The sequence below is a fragment of the Charadrius vociferus genome, unplaced genomic scaffold (genome assembly GCF_000708025.1).
Source record: "Charadrius vociferus isolate BGI_N301 unplaced genomic scaffold, ASM70802v2 scaffold163, whole genome shotgun sequence".
NCBI classification, from domain to species: Eukaryota; Metazoa; Chordata; class Aves; order Charadriiformes; family Charadriidae; genus Charadrius; species Charadrius vociferus.
The window spans coordinates 6376532-6399457 of record NW_009648332.1 but is presented as its reverse complement, the minus strand read 5'-3'; the positions used below and the strand labels follow the sequence as shown (position 1 = coordinate 6399457).

General features: G+C 51.2%; 1 protein-coding gene across 1 annotated transcript in view; it reads left to right on the top strand.

Moving 5' to 3' along the window:
• Window positions 1-7009: 7009 nt before the first annotated feature.
• The window catches only part of RAD54L (RAD54-like (S. cerevisiae)), a 93353-nt gene continuing 77436 nt past the window's right edge, over window positions 7010-22926 (top strand). Inside the window, exons 1-2 of the mRNA XM_009884842.1 lie at window positions 7010-7029; window positions 7780-7894. Coding sequence (XP_009883144.1) covers window positions 7010-7029; window positions 7780-7894 — 135 coding nt within the window. The remainder of the gene's footprint in view (window positions 7030-7779; window positions 7895-22926) is intronic.

The following is a 22926-nucleotide window of genomic DNA, read 5'->3' as shown; positions in this document are numbered from 1 at the left end:
GGGAGCAGCATCTAACCCGGACATCTCTTCCCACTCCCCAGGTGCTGCTGAGGCTCAGCGTGTCTGCTGAGGTCTTGCAGGGTGAAAGGCGAGGTGGAAAGTGCTGAGATGGGGTGAGATCGATAGGGAGTGATTGATCCAAAGCAGCTGGGGAGAGGAGATAGGGTAGACTGGGTAAATCAAGAGCTGCGGAATCGCATCTCTCTCTAAATAGCAGAGTGATGTCGCACAAAGAGACCGTGCACCTCCCTGGCTCTGCTTGGGTCTTTGACAGCATCCCTGGAAGCGGGACCCTTGGGATGTGCCGATCCAAGCGGGCAGAAAAATCCCATTCTGGGCTGCCCAGATTTTGCAGCATGTTTCACACCTCCTGATACAGGCAGCACGAGGGACTGTCCTTGCTCGGAAACTCCTTACAGTGCGGGCAGCGAGGAGCAGCCTCCTGCTGCCTGTGTGCTCCGGGGCACAGGGATGCTCTATGCCCGGTCTCATCCCAGTGGGTTGGCCAGGTCCCCTGCATTCATCGGTGACAGGGCAGGATGTCCATGAGGCACATCAGCCACTGGAAAAGAGATGTCCCTGACAGAAGAGCAGAGGGAGGTGGGAGAAAGGGCTGAAATTTAAATGCAACCCGGTGAGACATTCACACTCCCTGCAGAGATGGAAACAAACAACGGAAGGGGAAACATGTTAGATGAACAATCAAACTCGCGCTCTAGTTTTACTTGCTTTAAATGGAGCTGGGTGTGAAAACAGCTGCTAAAAAAGCCCTTTTCCCAGCAGCAGGAGCAGAAGTCGTCTTTGTTTGAAACAGCTCCTGACCCAGCGATCGCCTCGTACGCTGCAGCAAGGCAGGACCAGCTCCAGCCAAAGCATTCCCAACAGACACAAGTTCAAGGGTATCCCTCACGCGTTTGACACGATGCAGCAGTCGCAGCTGGACACTGTATCTGTCTCATTTGCAGGACAGACTCTGCTTATTCATTAGCAAAATCAGCAGACATCTCCCAGATTTGTTCTGCTGGAAAACCTCTGTCTGCCTCTGCCAGTAGTAATTTGTTAGCAAGAAGTCCCCCTTTCCCCCCAGATTCACATCCTTCTAAATTAACTTGCTGTCGGAGTCTGTTCTTCCTTCCCGTTTCACAGAAATTTCTTAGGTTAGCTGTGCTGGCTGAGTCCAAACTGCCCTGCAGCCCAAGCAACATGGGCACACTGCTTTGCTGATGGACAGGTAAGGACACTGTTCCCCCGCAGAGCTGTCACCGGCATAAAGGGTCTGGTGGGAAAGGAGGTGACACGGTAAAGGCATTCAATTAATCACGATATGCTCTTAAAAGTACCTTCTCCGCACCAGTATAACCCTGGACCAAGCCTGAGTTTGATCCCAGTCCTGTCCACTGGGCAGCATTGCTGCTCCTGAGAGTGGGTGTCTGAGAGGTGATGACTCAGGTGTGGTACGTGGGAGGCAGGGATGCTCCTGGGGGTGGTTAATTGCTCTCTGCATCTTCCAGCCTTAGGCATTCGCCGTGGAGGCAGAGCAAAGATGGCCAGAGGGTGAGGAGCCCTGCTCGGTCTCAGCTCGAGGAAGATCAGCACTTGCAGAGGAGTAGAAAGGCATAGTCCTTGCCCAGGGACCCGACACAGCCCATTGCTGGACCAGGCGACGGCAGAAATGGAAATGCCACTGTGGGATGCTGCATCCTCAAGGCCAGCCTCGATCGGTCCCTGGAAGTGCATCCCGGGAGCCATCTCACTGCTCGGGATCTGTGCTTCAAAGGTTTGGCTGTGAAAGCAGCCATCCTGGAGTAGGGCCACCTCTGCCTGCTTTTCTCAGGGCCAGACCACTGTGGCCGCTTGTCCGGCCGACAGCCACAGCCAACGACCACGGCGATGCTAAAGTGGGTGTGGGGATGGGGCATCTGCCTGTTATTACAGTAGCTGGGAGTGGGAATCAGCCCGGTGAAAGCCACCCTACTATAGCTGCTGGTAGACATCAGCACCCCTAAAACAGCAGCTAAGGAACCCCTAATGCACCCCCATGCACCAAAAGGGAAACTGAGGCAGGGGGGTAGTATCAGACGTGGGTTAGCACTGAGGTAGGGAAACAGAAGGAAACCTCACATGATCTCGTCTTTTCCCGTAATTTTGGGAGGCAAATGAATCATTCTCAAAACAGAGCGCAAAAAGAAGATGTAAGTCCTCTCTGATGGGCCCACGGCGCTACCTGCAGTCCCTGCCACGGGCTGAATTATCCTGAAAGCCCTGCGGTTCTGCGTGGGAGCAATTAAAAGCGGATCCTGTGTCCCTGCAGGATCACCCAGCAGCTATTTTCAGCAATGTTACATTCATGCACAGTTTCTTTGTTCAAGGAGACTGTTTCCTAAAGAAGCCTGAAATGTGGCGGGTGGAGATAAGGCTGAAAAATAAAAATACAGCTGGTGGGTCAAAAGGGCAAAAAAAAGAAAGATCCTGCTCCAAGACTGGCTTAGGGTTCTGAGCAGTCCCGAAGCCGTCGACCAGCACAGTCCCACCAGTGCCTTCGAGCCTGCCCTGCCTTACCCCAGCGGGGCATCTGCCTTGGGCCCATTCCTGAAGGAAAAGTTTCCTCAAGGCCTCCTCGGGAGATTAGCAACTCAGAGGAGACCTTGGCTGAACCGGGTGATACTGGCAAAGGTCTCCCTTTGCAAAGCATCGGCTCCCACGCAGACCAGCAAACCCTTCCCGCGTGGTTCCCGTGCAGGCAACGAGATGCTTTCCTGGGGACCACATGTGCCACAGTCACCATGGCAACAGTTTTGTTTCCAGTCAAACTTTTTTCTCCCCCCCCCCTCCCCCCCTTTTTTTTTTTTCTTTTTTTTTTGGTGTTTCAATAAGGGCGACATTCAGTGAACTGCTGGGGACGGAGGAGGGAGGGCGGGCTGATTCGCAAGGATTGCAGTAATTAGGCGCTTTGTAGGTTGGCGACAGGCTTGTCATTTGCCAAGCCGGCACTTCGCCGCAGCGCTGTCTCCGGCAGCTCTCCAGAGCTCCCGTGTTAAGCCGCTTTCCAAATGCTTCGACCCAATTTGTCTTAACTGGTAGCCGGGTCTGAGCTGCGCTCACGCAGGAGCTGTCCTTCTGCCTCGGGGGGCTCACAATCAATCATCCCCCGAGCGGAGATGCCTGCTGAGTTTTGGGAAAGTTGCAAACATGAGACTTTGTCCGCTCAGAGCAAGCGAGGAGGGACTGGAGAGAAATTAAGGTATTTTGGGCTCTCCTTGGCCAGGTCTCTTTGGGAAAACCTGAACACAGGCTCTTTCAGAGCCCTTTTATCCATGTCCAGGTGCTCTGGGGAGTGAGGACATCCCCCGTCTGAGGGGAACGCTGCCTTCCTCCTCTCTAGCAATATATCTTTCCCTCTCCTCTGATGCAGCCTCCCGTTTTCCGCTCCTCCCCACCCCACTGGGCATCACAGCAGCATTCATCTCCCCTTGGGGGTGGCTGGACAAGCTCTAATTGAATTTTTAAGAAGTGGCTGTGAGAGAGGTGTCCGCGTCTCAAATATCTGTTCAGATTTTGCAGGGAAAGATTTTTTTTGAAAGAGCTCGTCAGCATCCCGAAAGCCCCTCTGCTATCCCAAACTCAGCCCAGCGCCCGCTTCTCGCAGTCCCCGTGAATGCTCGGGGCCGGGTGATGCTTTGACTCCCCCAGCCATGTCCTACAAGCTGTTATTGAGGAGCCCAAATCATTGTTGATGTCTGCGAGTGACTGTTTAAAGTAGCGATTAACTATTCGCACTTTAATCTCCCCGAAACAGGCTCCAGCCCTTTGGCATCTTATTTCCATCTCTCTTCTAAATATGATTAGCACAGAAATGCTGATAGTGGAGGCTAGAGCTGCTGCCGAGTATATAAATCCAGGCATTGTGTTAAAGCGGCTAATAGACCAGCTTCTTATTTACTATCCCTCGGTCTCTCTGTCCTGTCCCTGAAGTAATTTTATGCAAACTCATTCAGATGAAACCTTCTCTTTAAAAGCTGCTGCTTGGCAGCGTTAACAAACACGGTCTTGTCCGCTCTCCTCCGAGGACTGGCTCATTTTAAGCGTATAAATGATGTTAAGACGGGCCCGGAGTGCTAAATAGGACAAGCTGGAGGCAGCTTTCGGCACGGAGGGGTGCTGCTGGAGTTTGGGACATACCTTCTCCTCTCTGTCTGGACGGGGCAGAAGCTCACATCTGGATTTCTGATCCTAACTCGGAGAGATGTCACCTCCAGCCGGGGCAGGGAGGATGCTCTGTCCTCAGTGAGGGCCATCAGCTGGGAAAGGACCTCTTCCAAAGTGGCAGAAAGCGGGCAGACCCCGGGGCTGTCCCTGCGCCTGTCCAGTCCTGGGATGGCCGCGCTGCCATGAAGGGCTACGGAAGTCCCATTGCAAAGGGCTTTGCGGGGGAAGGGGTACCTTGCTGGCCCCGTCCCACCCAGAGGCAAAAGCAAAAGGTGCTCAAGGTCACCAGGGAGCGTTGATGCTGAGCGGGAAATAGCGTGGCAAGGGGCACCGGGTGCCTCCGACCGCGGCTTCATCCTCTCTCCCTGCCTGGGAGGACATGACATTTATGTGGATTTTGACCCTGCTTTGCATTACCCACCCAAGGGGTGGTTTTGAGCACCCACATCCATGCACTTCTGCATCAGGGACCCCAGCAATCGGGGCAGGGGTGTCTGCTCCGCGGGGGCACTGCCTCTGGACCGGCTCCTGCTTCGGGGCAGGTTTCTAACCTGCTCTGACCTGGTCCTTTGAGCATCTCAGGGTGGAAGCGTGTATATTTTTAGGTGCTGTCCCTGCTGCCTACCTTTGTTGGGAAGGCAACGCTAAATCAGATGAACGGCAGAGCCGGGAGACGCTACAGCCCCAGCAAGCTGCTGATTAAGTGTTATATTTAACACTTTAAGACACTATCCGTTCCCTTCCAGCTGGGGCGAAGAAAGACTCCTCAGCAGCAGCTCCCTGCCGTTTTCCTGGCTGAGCCTCATGTGTGACCCCGAGCACTGCTCCCTGCCAGGAGGTTCAGCCCTTCTTGTCCCAGATACCTCCTCCCCAAATATCCGTGTCCCAGATCTGCCGGCCCCTGCCCGGTGGTGACATCCTGCCCAAAGGACTTGGCTTGCCCTCCCATCAGCAAGGCACGGGTACTGCCCGCCCCGCGGGCACCCGTCGGAGTTTTGGCCGGTGTGTACCTCCTACGTCCCAGGAGCAGGGAAATAAAAGGGAATTGTGAATGAACACGTGGATTTTGCTCCAGATGAGTGTGATCTCCCTCCCACTGCAGAGACGGAGCCTGCAGGGCTTTATCCCTGGATGGGGGGCAGGCTCAGAGCAAAGGGATGTGCAAAGGGATTTCAGCTCCGCTCCCCTGCAGATGACATTGCTCCCCGGAGCTTTCGGGGGGAGATATGCACATCAGCAGGAGCCAGGAGCTTAAATCCCTCTGCGGATCCTTCCCAGCACCCCGTCCGAGCAGGAAAACTGCCACCAGCTCCCTTCAGCAGCGCCCTGTCCCCCAAAGGACACGGCGAGCTGGCTGCCGGCGTGCGGGGGCCAAAAGTACCGGAGATTCCGAAGGGGATCGGGCACATTTGCACTCCCCAGCACCGCCAGCCTTACAAATTACGGGGCAAACAGCGAGAGCATCACTGAGGGCTTGCTGTAAGCAGCCCAGCACCTCTGCCTGCCCACGGTGGCCACAGCCAGCAGAGCGTTTGCGCTCTCGTCCCCGATGACGAGGGACCTCCTTCATCAGCAACAGGGTGAAACGAAAGAGCCGGGAAGCCAGTTCTCATAAAAATGCACACCCTTTGGGCTGTCGTCTTATAGATTTGTTGCAGCAGCCTCAGAGGCTGCGATGGTTGTGCTAGGTGCTGTACAAGGGAGGCAGACTGCTGACCTGTGTTTCCCAGGAGTTTGTGGATTCAGTGGTGTCTGATAAGGGGTTAAGCTTTTCTTTCACAATGCCCTGGTGGGTTGTTATCCTGCGCTCAGGTATCTGTTGCCATGAAACTTTTCATTTTGCAGACCTCTAATCCAAGCTCAGTTGAAACTGGTCAATGGATTTTACAATCGTTCAGCAGCACAGACGTACACACATACACATTTATACACACACACACGCGCGCGCACACGCACAAGTCTCTTTTCTTTAGGAAAGGAGCTAAACCCAAGGATTTTCTCTGGGAAGCGGATCAACATCCAGCCAGTTTGGAGAACCCAGCACATCAGACGAACTAACACAAATGTGAAAGAGTCAAAGCTCGGTCTAAAACCCACCCAAATCAAAGGAGAGATGCCGGGCATCACCCCCAGGCTTTGCACCGGGCTCTTTTTGACCACATGCACACAGCGCGTGATGCCCGCACTCACCTATAAAGTCGTGAATGAGGTCCTTGATGAGATGCCCGACGATGGCGTATGCCACTGCCACCACCACCAGGGCTGCCATGAGAAGGTAGAGGACAGCCTTGGGTAGAGGAATGGCGTCTCGAGGAGGGGGTTTGTACTCCTTGTAAAGCTGGTCATTGTCTGAGTATGAGTACTGGAACAAGTGGTCCAGGCCAGCTGTGAAGTTGCTGGAGTTCATGGACTGGCTGTTGGACAGGTAGTTGTCCGGCTCGGGGTCCTGGAGGACACTTACCACCGAGCTGGTGGTGGCTTCCACTTGCTGTACCAAGTTCAGAGTCTTGTTAACGCTGGGGAGGATCTGGGAGAGGAAAGTGCTCCAATCTTTGATGGCACTGATGTTGCAAATAATCATAATTGCAACGAGGAAAGAGATCTCCAAGCCCAAGAGATTTAAAAGGGAGAGAAAGAGGCGAGAATTGCTGTGCTTACCCCAAACCATGTACTGCGAACTGGGCAGAGAAGGTCTCGCTGGGGTAGGTTTCTCATTTGCAAATTCTTACATGATCCGGTAGGGATGCATCTGTGGTACGTCAGTCCTCACTCCTGTAAATGCCCACAGCAAACCTCTACGGGCATGAAGTTCCTTGGGAAAAAGTAGGTGCTGGAATGATTTTGACTGATATCATTTTTGTTCCTCAGCCGTTTCTCCCTGATGCTACTCACTGGTGAAAGCTGGAGAGACAGGATCCTGTAGGTATTTTCAGTCATCTGGAAAAGAAAGATAAATTGCCTTTCTCCAGCTTCTTTTCACAGGTGATGGTCCTTGGAGAGACAGGAATCTCCCCTTTGCCGTCCCCCGGACTCGGTCTGGGTAACAGCAGTCACAAGGTGTGCGGTGCCGTGCTGTGACTCTCCCCGTAACGCTGCCTGAAGCGTCCACAGAGGAGAGACGTATATTCAAAACCCACAAAGTTCAGCTGCTCCCGGTGCGTGACAGAGCCGGCGGCACGCAGCTCCCGGCCACGCCAAGCTGGCTTTCAGCAACTTCTTTTGCTGGCATCTCCCAATCGATTCCTTTAAAAATAAAATCATAGTCAGAGACAACGACCACAACAGCAGTGAGCCCAGCACCTAGTCTCCGAAGGGCAGCCCAGCTGTGAAGCGGCCGATATTGGGTTTTACCTTAAGGACTTTTGCAAGCGAACAGATCCGCTCGCCTGATGCTCCGGCTTGTTTTATTCAGCGCTCGGCTCCCTACGGATCTCCCCGCAAACAGCAACCGATCCGGTGCCGCTGCCTGCCGTCTGCGAGGTGTGCGTGCATGCGTGCACGCGCGCGCGCGTGTGTGTGTGTGTGTGTACACTCCTCCCCGTCCTCTTCCCCTCCTGTCCCTTCACCCTACAGCCCCGCTCGCTCTTCCCAGCCGCCCTGGCTGTCGGCAGCGAGGGGGATTAGCCTCCGAGAGGTTGGCTCCACGACTCCCCGGCGTGCTGTGAAGCTGGCGATGCGTGGCGAGAGCGTAGGCTCAACCTCTGCCGCTGCTCCCCGGGGGGTTAATCCTTTCGATGCCAAAAGACATGCCTTGATCCGTCCGCTGGATCTTCCCAGAGAGGTGGAGGGGAAGGTGGAGAGCAGCCCGAGCGTGTGTGTGGGTGTGGGTGGGTACACGCGTATCCCAGCGGCAGCACGGGCTCAGGCAGCGGCAGGGACAGGTCTGGTGTCCCCTCAGGGATGAGCCCTCAGCTCCAGCCCGATCGCGAGTGCTGAGCACAGCCTTTGTCTGGGAGCTGTGCTGCCGGCAGAGAGAAATCGAATCGCAGGCGCTGCCGGGAGGAGGGCGGACATCATCAATCCCACCGCCAGCATCCTAAGGGAACAATGCTCCCCACAGCCCCGCTCCCCTGCCAGCCTCCACCCAGCAAAGTTTTGGCATCAGCGGGATGCCCGATTTGCAGAAAGCCCAGAGGATTTGGGGCTGAGCTCCCTCGACATGCCCCCTCCCTGGTTAACTGTCTGTGTAAACTGGTAAGAGCCAGCCTGCCCCCGGTCACCTTGATGATGGGTTTAAACTGGTCCGGCTTCCCTACAAACACATCTCCACATCCGCCTTGGCAATGGGATTTCACTGGGATGCTGGCTTGGTTTGAAGGCACTGGGTCTTATTTAAAGAGAAGGAAGAGGAAATCTTAGAGAGGGGGAAATTGTCTTTCTATATTTGGAGGTGAAAATAAATCACAGCTCCATTTTTCACATCTACTTTTTTGGTGCAGCTTCCCCATGTAAGAAATAGCTGTCATGAAGGCAAGGAAACCACCACATTAGGCCTGAATGCAGCCAAATGGAGCTTCTGAGAAATAACAGCAAAGATTAAGGTTGTTTTTTTTAATGTGTGTTACCAGCCAGCAGCAATCCTGCCAGCTGCCTGGGGGTTGGAAGGGTAGAGAATAAAATGACAACATCTCTTCCTTACAAAAAAATCACCAGGGCTCAGGCAGATGATGGACAGACTGTACAGTCCATGAGCAAAGAAAATGTGGAGTATAAAGCTTTTCTGCCCCCCTTGGAGTGTGCATGGACCTGGTCACAGCGGTGTCTGGCCCCCACGACCACTTTACAGCCTCCTAAAATTTCTTCTCACAAGTGACAAAGCTGTGACAGGTTACAGAAACACATCTGGGCAGCTGCATGGAGACATATCCTGCAATGGGAAATGCCCTGATCTCCCCCTGCCCAGAATCATGATGCCTGGGGTTGGAGATGCTCCTCTGCCTCTGGAGCATGAAGCTGTAGGGATGCTTTGAGGGCCAGGGTGGGCATCAGGAGCGAAGGGCTCTCTCAGAATCCTCTCTCAGATTCTGAGTCCTGCCACGCCAGTTTTTATTCTTCCAAGAGGGAAAATGTGGCAAGATTATATTTTTTAAAGAAACTCTTCCATGCAAGGTGAGTTTTAGGCTCCACGCAGGGGTACCACAGTGCAGTCTGGCTTTGGCCCGTGAGGCACGTCTTTGGCCAGGGTCCCCAGGAGGAGAGGACAACCCCTGGGACATGCTCACCAGTCCTTGGGGACTGAAGCTGCTCTGAAGCTGTATTTTCACCGCGGCTGTTTGGTGTTAGCAGTTGCCATGGCACCAGTGCATCAACCGGAGGGAAAGGGAGAGCATCTTGTCCGGGCTGAGCTCTGTGTACGACTGTCCCAGATGGGCTCCCACCACGCTGTGCCCCTTTATTCCCAGCAGAGGATGGAGCCGAGGGATTTGGGGCAAAGTATGGGCAAAGGTGTGTGTGCATGGGGAGATTAATCAGAGGAACTGAGGGCAAAAGGGGATGCTCTGTCTCTGGAGGTCTAAAGGTCCTCACCACCTTCAAGTGCTTTAATCAGACCTGGGTTAGATTCCCTGGGGAGCTGGGTCAGGGTCTCTGCCCTGTGTGATCTGGGTCAAAACAGCCCTTGCAGAGGAATTCACAGGCAGCAAGGACTGTCTGAATGAGTGTCTCAACAGGTTGCAGATGGGGGGCTGCCTGCCTGCCTATAAAACCAGGCTGAAAACAGCCCTTTCCTGCCTGCCGTACCATCAGCCAACTGGTTTTCACTCATTTAAAAACCAAGGGAGAACGTACTGAGACCTGGCTCACACCTTCCCCTCCCCACTGCTTCGCAAGTGTCATCCAAAGTTGACACTCGGTGCCCGGCCATTTCTGAGCCCGTGCCCCCTGCCCAGCTGGGGCTGTCAGGGGCTCGTTCCCTTTGGGTACGCTTGAAAGCTGGAACCTATGGAAACCCACTCGCAGACCCTGCCTGGACTGCCCGGTGGGCTGGCAGCATGGATACTGGTGGTCCCTGTCTAGCTCCCCATGGCCAGGGGCTTGCAGCACAGCTGGAACAGCTGGCACAGCTCAGTCTCCCACGCCTCACAGTCGGCTGTCTGGGAAATGCGTGGCTGTGAATCAGCGCATCGGAGGATGCAGCAAATCATCAGCTGGAGGCTCTCTGCTTGCCTGGGGACAGCTGGTGACAGCAGCCTGGACCTCACTCCAGCGGGACAGAGGGCAGCCCTCTTCGATTTTCCACTGAGCACTTCTGGGAAGAGGCTGGAAAAGCGCTTGGGGGAGCTCTGAGGTCTGCTGCAGGTGCTGAATTCATGAAAGGGGCTTAGGGTAATACCAAAAAAAAAAAAACCCAAACCCAGCCACCTTTTGCATTTCCCTGCAGTAAAAGTAAAGTTGGCCTCTTTCATTTTCATTAATACCCATATCAATTCAAAGTGACTAAATAGATGCTTAATTGTTCATGATGCACCCTCTGTATCTCTTGTCTGAAAGGGAAGCTTTATTTCCACGATTGCAGTTTCCATCCCATTACAGAGGGAGAGAGCATGGAGAAATATAAAAGTGTGGATTTTAATAACCTTCTATTTCAAACTCTCTGTTATTAAAAAAAATGTTTGCATTTGCTGTGATGGGGGGAAGATTAAAAGGATTGCCATGGATTCCACTTAGGGAACGTTGCTAATGATTTCGATAAATCACTTTAAATAAAAATCACAATCTCCACAATTCAACCCAAATGCCATTTGGCAGAGGGGTCGATTATGGGAGCAAAATGTATTTCAGAATTAGCTGCTGGTCGTAATGCAATAGGACAAATTAAATTTAGGGATACACACATATCCAATGACACACACATCTCATGCAGAAGAGCAGTGTTTTGGCCCCTGGGAACAAGAACAAATAACGTTTTAGTGGGTCGAGAAAGATCTTGTCCCTCATGATGGATGTTGAGTGTTTGTTTCAGCTATTTCCTTAGTATTTTTATTTTACGGCTTGCTCTCTACGTAACTACAGTCAAAGCACTGGTGGTTTATGTCCATACAGACAGGACCAAACTCTCTACTGGGACATGCCTTTGGTAACACCGGTGTCCATGCAGAGCTGAAAAACTGCTCTGCCACATTGCAAGTGATGCCCTGAGCAGATAGTCTGGTTTCTTGTCTGTGACTGGGACCTGATCCCAGGGTTTCTATAGAAGGTGAAGCCTGAGGTTGTCCTACAGCCTGTGGCTGGAGATCTGACCCTGCTCCCAGCTCCGCTGCTGGCTGCGCGGCCCCCTTTGCGACAGGAATGGGATATGGAAGCAACGGGTTGTGGATGCAGCAACAACTGTCAGGTGCAAACTGAGCTGGAGGGGTGGAGAGCAGTGTAGGAGTTCATTGCCATCAAGTGTGTCATGGCATAGGAGGCTTTGTCTCTTGCCTTGGCCAAGAGTTATCCAGAAGTTGGCCGAGAATATAATCAGGAGGTGCAGCTCCAGCAGCAATATGTCCATCCATACTTTTGAGTGACATTTGTCTGTCCAAGGGTAATTTTTCAGTTTTAAGGGGTTTTTTGTGTCTTTCTTCTGCGCTGGCTGCCGACCAGCATACCCTGATCTCCATCAAAGATGCCACCGCGCCTCTTCAGCAGAATAAAAATGAACAAAGATTTATGCCCTCTTTTGGCACAAGGTAAAACGGTTTTCACAGGACTTCTTCAAACCATTCAGATTTTAGCTGTGCAGGGTGATATCCACATTCATATCCAGATGCCGCAGCTTGTGTCCCAGTCTCCTCAGCCTTCCCACGGATGAGGCATGCTGACCTTCCTTCATCTCCAGATGGGTCAGATGCTCCTCCCTGCCTCCCTGCCTGCCTGTGCACGGCTGCTTGCGCTACACCCAGGAGCAGAGACATCATTTCCAAGACCTGTTTCCAGGTCTTGGAATTTCCACTTCATTTCCAGACCTGTTCCAAAGTTTTGTCAGTGATCATCCTGCATGACAAGAAGTTGTGAAATACAGGCTTACCCTGGCTTTCCATTCCTGGCATTCTTCTTGCCCAGTGATTTCTGCTTGAAAAAAAACCCACAAACAAACAAGGAATAGCAGCAGTTTTGAGCAGATGAATCAGTGAGCTATCTTTATCTATCTATATATAAAAACACCTTTAAAAAAAAAAAAGGGGTTTTTTTTGATGCTGTATTATTCATGCTCCCAAAGCTGAAGAAGTCCAGATTATAATAATAAATGACATCATGAACATGCCATATTAAATGCAATGCCTATGAAGATGCTTCCCTATCTGCCATCTCCAGGGAACAAAGTGGGGTTTTAACTCTGCGTGTGGCACCATCTCACGGACAGCTTGGCTTATTCAATGGATTTGAGAGGCTGAAGGCATGCAAAAAAATATCCAGCATGAAAATCTTGCTTCTGGAGAGAAAGGGGAGCATTTCCCAAGTAAACAAGCCCAGGCCAACTGGACTAATTGCAGGGGAGGTGAGGTGGGAAGAGTGGATTACATGTTCTGTTTGCATCCCTAGAAAGCACTGCGTGGCCACAGAACAAGGTGAAAACAGCTGAAAATTATTTGCAGGGGTTATCTGTGGGTAAATCTGATACACATGGGCAAAGCAGAACAGGAAGGCTTCATCCCAACAGGTGGAAAAGTACTGATTTTTACATGTCCCCCTCCACTTACAGCTTCACTATCCTGAAATCCAGAGAGAAGGTGAGCCAGGCTGTTGGCATCCAACACCTCCCAAAGCTTCTCAAAGGGATCTGGAGGGAGAAGCTGGCAGTCTCTATATTTCCTATCTTCTCCGCTGCCTAAGCTGGATATGTAGAGCTAAAATAAAGAAGTCACCAGCTGTTTCTTTCAAGCAAAAATGCAGAAGAAGCTGCGTGGATACAAACCCTGCCTGAGCCTTCTGAGAGTTTGCAAGGGCAGGACTCAGGGGTCCATCCACCTGCTAACGCCTGGGCTCCAGGAGGAAACTTTAAATGTCAACAACGGCAGAGGTAAGGTAGAGATGAAGGAATTGAGGAAGGTAAATAGGAAAACTTGCCTGCTTCCCTGAAATACTTCCCCGAAATACTTCCCCCATTGCAGCTAGAGGAACAGAAATAGAGACCTCCCCAAACGCTGGTTCTCATTCCCTAACCCTAACAGAGACACACATAGGAGTGTGTAGCTCTGCCGCCTGTCCCTCACAAAGTCTTTGCTCCAGTGTTTTCTCCTCCCAGAGCAGGAACTGCTTCTAACATGGGACCTTGTAAAGTCATGCTGGTATTTCAGGAGTGGAGGAAGAGCTGAGTAGGGTTGAGTGCATGAAATGCAGCTGGGTTGCCAGGCAGGTTACAAATATACTCCGTGACTCCTGATTAATCTGCCACCGCATCTGAGAGGTGATGCAGTGCTCTCTTCTGCATTGCAGATGGTGCTCCAGCCGTGCCCTTTCCCCACCACCTTCCATAGCCCTCACCTGCTATTTCCCGGGCACTGATTCAGCTCGGCATCACACAGTGCAGCGCATGCCTCATCCATGCGTTGCTCCCTGCTTGGGTTGTGACTGCGTCTGCAGACTGTTTCTGTACTCACAGGTGGGAAACCAACCACTGGGTCTGCGTCTCTGCCACACCAGGCATGCTCCCATTATGGGGGCCGATGATAGAGCGGGGCTGTAACGTTAACCTGTGTTTGTCTTCTAGTGGGCACCAGCGGATGCGGTGTCCTGAATGAAAGTGGATAACACCCCCTCTCCTGTGCTCCAAAGCAATGTGGATGGTGGATCACAGATGAGAACATCCAGCTGCTATCGGAACATGGGTGCTGGAATGGAGGACAGATGTGAGCACAGCCCTTCTGGACTGAAGGCTGAAATTGGGTGATTGCACCCCGTTTCTCCATTCAGGTCAGGCAAGATCAGCCAACTCCTCGTGAACTGCAGCAGCCCGGGACTGAGCGATAGAAGCATGAAGAAGCTCCAGCCTGGAATGAGCTCTGCTGCGTCTCAACAGGGACGTTGCCTTGAGCACCCTGTGGCGCTCCACCTCTAGCGGCCACGCTTCTCTTGTCAGCAGCAGACAGTTGTGATTGGCAGTGGCAGCAAACGCTTGATTACTTTGGGATAGGATAAACTCAGGAGCAGAACCAGCTAAAGTAAAAAATACGTATTTAACAAATATGGAAACAACTTTTAACCCACCTCCAACCAGAGGTGTGATTGCACCCCTTCTGTCTTTTCATTTTGTGATAAAAGTGCTGCACGTTGTATTTTCCAGTCTGCCTGCCTGATGCTACCAAAGAGTAATTTAGCCAGGGAAATGTTCCCTTCTAGGAGCTGAAACCCCAGGAGGAGGCTGAGTTAAAACTAAAGGTGACATTCATAATGAGCAGGGCATGATTTTGTTGCGTGGGCTGTTACCCGCACAGAGACATAGTCCTTTGACTCCTGCACTTTACTACTATAAAGGTATTAAATGTCCACTAATGTTACATCAAATAGTCCAGAGCTCACCGAAGCTCTTGTCTTTCAAAATGTTGATTGAATTGCACGTTCTCCTGGCTGAACCTGAACCTGCTGTTCCACAGATGAAGGAGGCCTCTCATCAGTGAGAAGCTATGCAATAAGCTCTTGTCCTTCAGTGCTGGGTTATAGCTTTTCCTAATAAATCCAACTCGAGCCTTCTTCACTGCAATTGGAGCCCACATCTTGCTCTGTCCCATCAAGCACAGAGAGCTGCCTATTCCCTTCTTCCCTGGAGCACTCTTTGATGTTTTTGATGGACAGAGTAATCTATAGATTAGGGTAGAAATGACCCTACGTGCTTTATTTCTTTTATCAGAGAAAAGAGAAAACACTAAGCCACATCCACTAAGCCCATGAACATTTAGACAATTCGGGAAGAACAGGCGAGAGAGGGAGCAGCAACCCCTCCGTTCACGGCGGTGCTGAGCCTCAGCGAAACTGCACACAGACCTTTTCTCTGGAATGGGACCCTGCTGAAGGTGACACTGGCATCTGACCGGTGAGAGAGCACAGATACGGAGATTTGTGTCTCAAACCCAGTTCTGGCTGTGGAGTTATGCCCCGAGGAAAGGAAACCTGACCTTAGCAGCCAAATATCGTAGGCCTACAGTTCCCATCCCAGACTATACCTGTCTTCAGTTACCCTATGCAATGGTTGCCTCCTCATGTCAACGAAGCAAACGTCTCCCCTTTAAATAGCAGAACGCACTCTGCTCTTCTGCACATCTCATCCCATCCCCAGACCTGCCTTCCCTGCCCCGAGGCGTGCTGCACACCGACTTTCTGGCCTCAGATTTGTTTTGCTGTCGTGTTTTGCCTGCGCCAGCCTCCAGGCAGAGAGCAGACGAGCAGCCCTTCATCCACCACTGCTGATGATTTATAACCTTGTCAATAGCTCCGGGGCTTCCAGTCACCGTATGGGTTAATGGCTGCTACCAGAAGACTTCGCAATTTTAGGCTTTCTTTAACAAGTGTCCAACATGCACCTGAAATACAAGCGGCCTTGTTTGATTATTCTTTTGTCTAGCTCGGTCCAAGGTCAAAGCCAAGAACAATACAGCAGAGCAATAGTAAAACACACAAAAGCCCTCTGCAAACTTCCCTGCAGGGCTCCAAAGCACAAATGTATTTTTATTCTCTCCATGGCTTTCAGAGGGAAGCTGGGAACAGCATCCCTGTGTCACAGGCAGGGAAGCTGAGGCACACAGCAGCTGAGCACCAGATCCCAAACTTATTCAAAAGAGGGACCAGATCCTCTTTGGTTTCAGGTGACTTTAATTCACAGAAAGGCAGGTGAGATGCCCAGTTCTTTCACCATAAACCAGTTTTCTTCAGCTGTTTCTTCAATGAAGGAAAGAAGCAGTACTGGAAGGGGAGGAAGTGTGGCAGCGGAGCTGAGCTGCCGAGCCTGTGCGAGGAGGGAGGGGGAAATAGAGAGATCTCATATCTGAGACCCCAGCATTAATTCGTATGTTGATGAATGCCATAAATTAGATTGCAATCAGCCTGCATTCTCTAGGGACCTATTCCATGTAACGAGGCAGAGTCGAGTCTGTTCCAAATCCAGAGAACTTCTGGAGACTCCGAATGCGGTTCCTTCCTTCCCCACCCTCAATAAATAAATAACGTTGGAAAAGAGGAAGGTATTAGCTGTGAATGGATTTTAATTGAAGCGACGGTAAATTCATTTCATAATCTTTAATTAGCAGAGATGCTTGCCGGAAATGTAATTTACAGGAAACTTGCCGTTTGGCTTGGAAGTCACTGGAAGGTCCCAGCGATGGGGTTGAGAAGGGGCTGTGGTCTCTGCAGTCTTGTACATAATGCAGGAAGGCCCAGGATGAAGGCACTTGGCTTTTGGGGTGAAGCACCCAGAAGGGTCTCACAGCAGATTTAGATCCTGGCTCCAGGCAAACCTCAGTCCAGCTTCTGGCTGCAGCTGAGAATCAAGCAGGAAAAAAAGCGATTAAAGTCTGATGATGGCTGGATTTGATGGTCTGAGGCTGTGCTTATCCACCCTTCACACACACAGTCCCTCTCCAGCTCCTGACCTTATCTTGAACCTCACTGCTTTCTGCAAGCAGTGTCCCCTGTCCGTTTGTTTTACTCAGTCTCCTGAGATCCTATGGACCCCCTCCTCCTGCTGTCCTCCATGAACCCTGGCCCACACAGGTCCCAGAGTTCATCTCCCTGTACAGCTGGCTTGTTGAAGGTGGGCTGGGGAGTTTTTTTGAGCAGTGGAGACAGTAGGCAACTGTTGGAACAATTCTTCTTCCTCTAACATGTTCTCCACTGCAGGATGCTCTCTCACCTCAGGACACTTTCAAAGACCCTCGCTTTGGGAACAGGACAGGTCACAAGGTATCCTGAGCAAATTCTAGGAGCAAATTTTGAGTGGTTGGACGAAAGACATCCAGAGGTCTCTTCCAGCCAATGTGCCTGTGAGTCTCCGAAACAAAATTACCCTGTCTGGAGCTCCCAGTGAAAGAAACGGCTATGAGTCATGAGTGGTGATTAAGGACAGCTTTAGGTGCAGGGACCCAGAATAAAATCCTAGCGCTTGCTTCTCTGCTCATCTTCTCTCTGTTCATGCTCCACTTCTTGCCTGCTTATGCTGGGATGAAAGCAAGTTTCCTTTCATCTCAATTCCTAGCAGAGCGAGAGTCGTCCCAGCAAAGGGAATGTGAGCCGGTTCTACTCCTGAAGTCTGTTGACACATTGCTAAAAAAATCACCCAATTACTAGGAGAGGAGAAAGGGAAAAAAAAAAAAAAAAAAGAGATCCTGCCCTTCCATGCTGAAAAGTTTGTGGGGTGTAATTGAGACAGCAAATCTACCTTGGAAAATAATTGGTGCCAGCTGGGAAGAATTAGCTGGATGTGTGAATCCAATGTTGAGTTTGTTAAGCCAGTCGTGAGAAATCAAGTCCCTCCCTGGTAATTTGAGGTCACTTTGCAAGGAAGCTATGGGGTGAGTGTTCCCTGTGCCTTTTAATCAAACATGGTCTTCAGGCTTGATGCCAAGTGAGGATAACACGTCTCCCATGCCTCAGTTTCTCCTGGACAGCAAGGGAATGGCACTGAATTGCTGGGTGTGTAGCACATGGTGTGTGTGTGGTTGGAGAGGGGGTAGACCTCGGTACCTCTGCACACAAGACCAGCTCCTGACCACCTAAGTGTAGGCACAGGGAGGTACCCCAAAGGTGGGGATTCCAGCAGGGACTGTGCTCATGAGTTGCTATCTGCACGGAGATCTTTGGTTTGGGAGGTTTGGGGCAGCGTTGGAGCACCCCTCATGAGACCCAGGGATGTGGTGCTACAGGGATGGATAGGTCCAGCCTCCCTCCCTCCCTCTCATAAATAAGGGGAATGAAGCAAAGCTGAAAAGAGACGCCTTTCTGGACACAGCAGGGAGCTCCTGTTTTCTTTCCCCTTCATTAAATACTGTGTTTTCCTCTAATGAAGGGGCCATCCAGAGCAATAATGAAACTCTTCTCACATCTCAGTGTTTCAAATGCCACTTCCCCTTCCTGTGCCGAGATGAACCCAGGCTTCAGCAGCTCCGAGGGTGGGCGCCTCGCTGCTGCCTCGCTGTTTCTCTAGCAAAATAAAAGCAAAATTAGTTTCCAACCAAGAACTACAAAGCGCCCGTGCAGGGGGTTGTTTCGTTCATCCCTTCTCCCCCTACATCAATAACGCCTTAATCTCCTTCCCGCTGGGCTCTGCGGCGTGCCGCCTTGCCAGAGAAGGGCAGCATGGTGCTCCTGCAGGGTTTTAGGGATGCCTTCTCCCCACACAGGCTGCACTGTCACCATCCGTGTTGCCCAGCAGGACTCAGATAAATCTGACTGGTCTGTGCTTTGCCTTAGGTCTTGGTTTTCAGTGTGTTTCTATAGGGTATATCATCACTGGGTTATAGCATCCCCAGGTGTCTGGAAATACTACATTTCTCAGGTTACCCAGGACCCCCGGGCACATGCGAGCTGCCCAGCTCTCTGCAGTGCTATTGAGTGTCCCTTCTTCATGTTAGAGGTGATTAGGTAGAAAGCCCCCTCAAAGCTATGAGCATCCTCACTTCTGTTAAAGGTTCAGCCATGAGTGCCTGCCTCCTGCGAGAGTCTGGGTGCTTCAGACAGGTGATGCCCTGCAGGGCAGTGTGACCAGCCAGAGGGTGTTTCGGGAGGCACATGTGCCAGGTATCCCATCAGCTCTGGGCTTCTGCCACTCAGATCTTCTTGATTTTGCTCAGTATGGAGCAGCCTCTCTGCCGTGAGGACGGGTCGGGATGGCAGCAGCTCCAGGAGTGACTGTGCAGACACAGCGGACGGCCTGTAAGTGTCTCCTCATCCATCATCAACGTGAAGTTCAATTACAGCCTATTGGGGTTTTCTCGATTTGCCAGTTAATTAATAAAATCTGCATCGCAGATGAGTTCTATTTACATAAGAGCTGAAGGAGGCAAGTCTTCATCTTATTTAATAGCAGTGAATATTCAGATGTCAGATTAACTCATTGCTCTCAGTGCCAAATTGTTATTTACTCGGTTGTGTTTTAAAGATACTCTGAATTTCCACTTTCTTATTGTGAAACAGAGGCAGTAACGGGAGCTTTGTTTTCTTGAGCCCTGGTTGTGTTATTGAAACAACTTCCAATAAGCTGCAAAATTGTTTCTGTATGAAGGTAGGGCTCCCCGGCTAGAACAAGAGGCGCCTAAAGGGGCAACAACAGAGACCTGTCGTGTCATGGACAGTACAGAGCTGGAAGGGAAGGATTGCTGCCTTTTCCTTATAACTGTTTCTGAAAGCAAGCAAAGCGATAGATTTGATGCAGACACAAGCAAGTACATTTTCACGTGAAGTGCAACTGCACTGCCCACCTTGTTGCCACTGGATGTTGTGGAGGCTGGCATGAGTCCAGGGAGGGATTCCACAAAGTGTTGGTGAACGTTAAACCCCGTGAGCTGAGTATGGCTTCCAGCTGATGAAGAACCTTGTACCAGAGATCACCAAAGCTGGGAAGATTGGGTCAAGGTCACTTTGTATGTGCCCCATTTCCATTGATTTTTACGCATCTGCTACAGCCACGGCACAAGCTGGGTGGGCTGCTGGTCTCGACCCATAAAGCCATTCCTATGGCAATTTAGCTGATAATTTGGAGAAGAGGCAATATGGGTCCCTTTGCTTCTACAGTTGGTGGGAATCCAGCAGATGTGGGCTGGTACGTAGGGAAATCTTGAGAGATGATGAGTTTTTATTTGTCTTCAAAGTTGTCATGAGCAACATTTTAAGGTGAAGACGCCACTAGCCAGTCTACAATACAGAGTAACATAGCACAGCAGAGAGCTTCCCTTTGGATATAATTCACACCTGCCCTTTGTTTGTTAGTGCCGCAGCATTGTCCTTGTCTGATGAGCTTCTTGGAGGACTGGAGAATTAAGAGGTGGTGGAGGTGCCAAAAGAAATTAGGGAATATGATTGGGAAGGAAACCTGGGAAATGAACCTTGCTTCTTAATCAACGTACCAAGCAAAGCAGGGCTAATCAGCATTAATCAAGTAGAGCACTGTTGTTAGATGGAGGCCCTGATTTCGAATAGGGGGCTCTACTAATGACCCAGCAGAAGCAGGAGAGTTTTTCCAGCTAGAATTCCCTTGCCCAAGGCAGTGATTGATCGGCCAAACGGGTATCGATCTGCTTTCCCAACTGCACAGCAGCTCGGGTTCTGCAATCATTACTCCTTTTTGCGAGAGAAGTGCTGGGTGGCCTCCCCTAGAAGTGAGTCACATGGCAGCAACCATAAGCCTGGCAATAAAACAGCATCCAGCAGGAGTGAGGCATTTTTGTTTTCATTATTCAGCCGGCATGTGGGTGTGCATGGCTCTGCCCTAGCAGCAGCTGTCTTCTTGTAGGCAGAAACCCGCACCTTGCGAGAGCGGGAATTCCCTTGGAGAGCAGCCACCACCCCACAGAGACGGCCAGCGAGCTCTGCAGGTGGTTTGGGGGAAGCTAAACATAGGGATGCTGAAACCAGTTCCCTGCGAGGTGCTTTCAACTCAGCTCTTCCTAAGCCCAGGCTGGACACCTGCAACCTGAGCTACAGTTAAACTAAAGCCACAGCAGTGTGGACAAAAAGGGATGGGTCATGTGGGTCTGATTTTACTCCCACAGGGTAGAGACTACCCCAGAGGGGTCAAGGTGGCCATGTCTGCAGTAGTACCTAAGAAAGCCAGGGCACTGTCCCATGTTGGTCCATCCTCTCTCATCACTAGCATGCTCTCCAGCACTGCTTTAGGCCATGCCAGTTAACACCCTTCTGGCCAGTGACTGGGCATAGATATGGGGACAGACAGACCAGAACCTGTTCCCATATGGCAATATGGATGAAGCCACCTGGCTCTGAGGAGAAGAACTTTTGGCTAAACCCTCAGATGTGGAGCTGTACCATGGCTACCGGCCAGCAATCAGAACTAGGCCTGTTTTACTTGTGTAGCTGGGTGAGATCAACAGACTGTTGTGCCGGATACTGTCCTTCCATGTAGTGGGAGCCATTCCCAGATGAAACGTGGATGGAATAAGAGGGAGAAGTGGAGAAACTGAGGCACAAACCAGTTGTGCCAGAAGGACCCGCCTGGGGTCAGTGGCAGAGATATCAGCTCCAGTTTCCTAGGATGTCAGGTCCCTCTCCACACCTAACGGGAGCCTCCAAAAGTGGATTTCACCTTCTGAGGTCACATCCCATGCTGGCTTTCAGTGAGTGACATGGGTGCTGCCTCTGCCACTCTCACAGTTAATTATTTACAACTGATTACTGTCTGTGCTGTTAAGCCTGGGCATGCCGGCGATAACCTGGAGTCTGAGCACAGCAGGGAGCCTGAGACATGCTCTGCTTTCCAGAAAAGGCACATATATATTTTTTGGAGTCCTTGTTTCATTCCATTAGCCAAATCCTCCCCCTGCCTTGCCACCCCCGATGTTTGAAGTGTCAGGCATGAAAGCAAAGGGAAGTCAATCAGATGTGCAAAGGCCTATTGGAGATAATTGCCAGGCTGTCTCCCAGAGAGCTTTCGCTGCTCCGCCGGGTCAGCTGGGGAGGGGAACATCATAAAAGTGATGGCACCAACTTCTCTGTGATCTTTTCTTCCTCCTGAGCAGAAATGGGCTGAGAAACAGCATCTGAAGAAGGCATGGAAAAAAACAGCTGATCTTCAGGCAGTTGGGCAGATGGGCTCATTGCCTGCCAGAGAGGAAGGGAGGGCTGTGCGGTCAGTGTGGACAGCTATGAACATGCTCAGGAGGCTTTTGCAAGGAAGTAATGGAGAATTCAAAGTCAGGCTCTTCACAGTGGGGCATAGTGGGAGAATGAGCAGCAATGGACATCACCTGGAACAAGAGATGTTCAGACTGGTTATACATAACCCTCATATGGCACAAATTTTTCCCTGTGAGTGCAGTCAAGCAGTGTCCAGAAGGGCTGTGCAGTCTCTGTCATTGAAGGATTTTAAGCCTCGAGTGGACAAAGCCCTGAACAACCCGGTCTGACCTCAGAGCCGACCCTGCTTTGGGCAAGAGGTTGGACTTGGAGACCTCCTGAGCTCCCTTCCAATGTGAATTATCCTATGACCCTAGGAACACGTCCTTCTCAGTACTAAGGGGACAGAGGGAAAGACGAGGTAGAGAGGTTGAGGCTGAGCACCAAGGAAAGCCCTCCCAGAAGTAGGGAGAGGTAAGTGCACAGACACCTTGGCGAGGAAAAGGGAGTTTATCCATCATTTGGTGTTTTCAGGAGCAGATTAGATGCATGTGGATCAGGACCAGTGTGGGCAGACTTAATGTGACCTTGTGTGCCTTCATGTGTGAGCCTGGGGCTCTGAGGTGACACTCCTGCTCCTCAGCCATCCCAGTACTGAGCTGGACTTTCCTGAGGATGAGGGCTGCTCCTCTGCCTTTCACCTCCAGCACCCTCAGGATCTTCGGAGTACCATGACTTTCTCAACCTCCTCTGACCCTCTCCCTAGGTCTGCTGCCACTGTCACATGTTCTTCCCCTCAATATCACCACTGGCAGTGCTTCTAGCAACACCCCCAACGCTTTGTAGGAATCTCCACATCCCTTTCTAGAAATTAGCCTGGGTACTTTCTAGGAATTGCCCACATTTCTTTCCAGGAATTTCCCATTGCTTTCTAGGGATATCCCAGGACTTTTTCCAGGAATG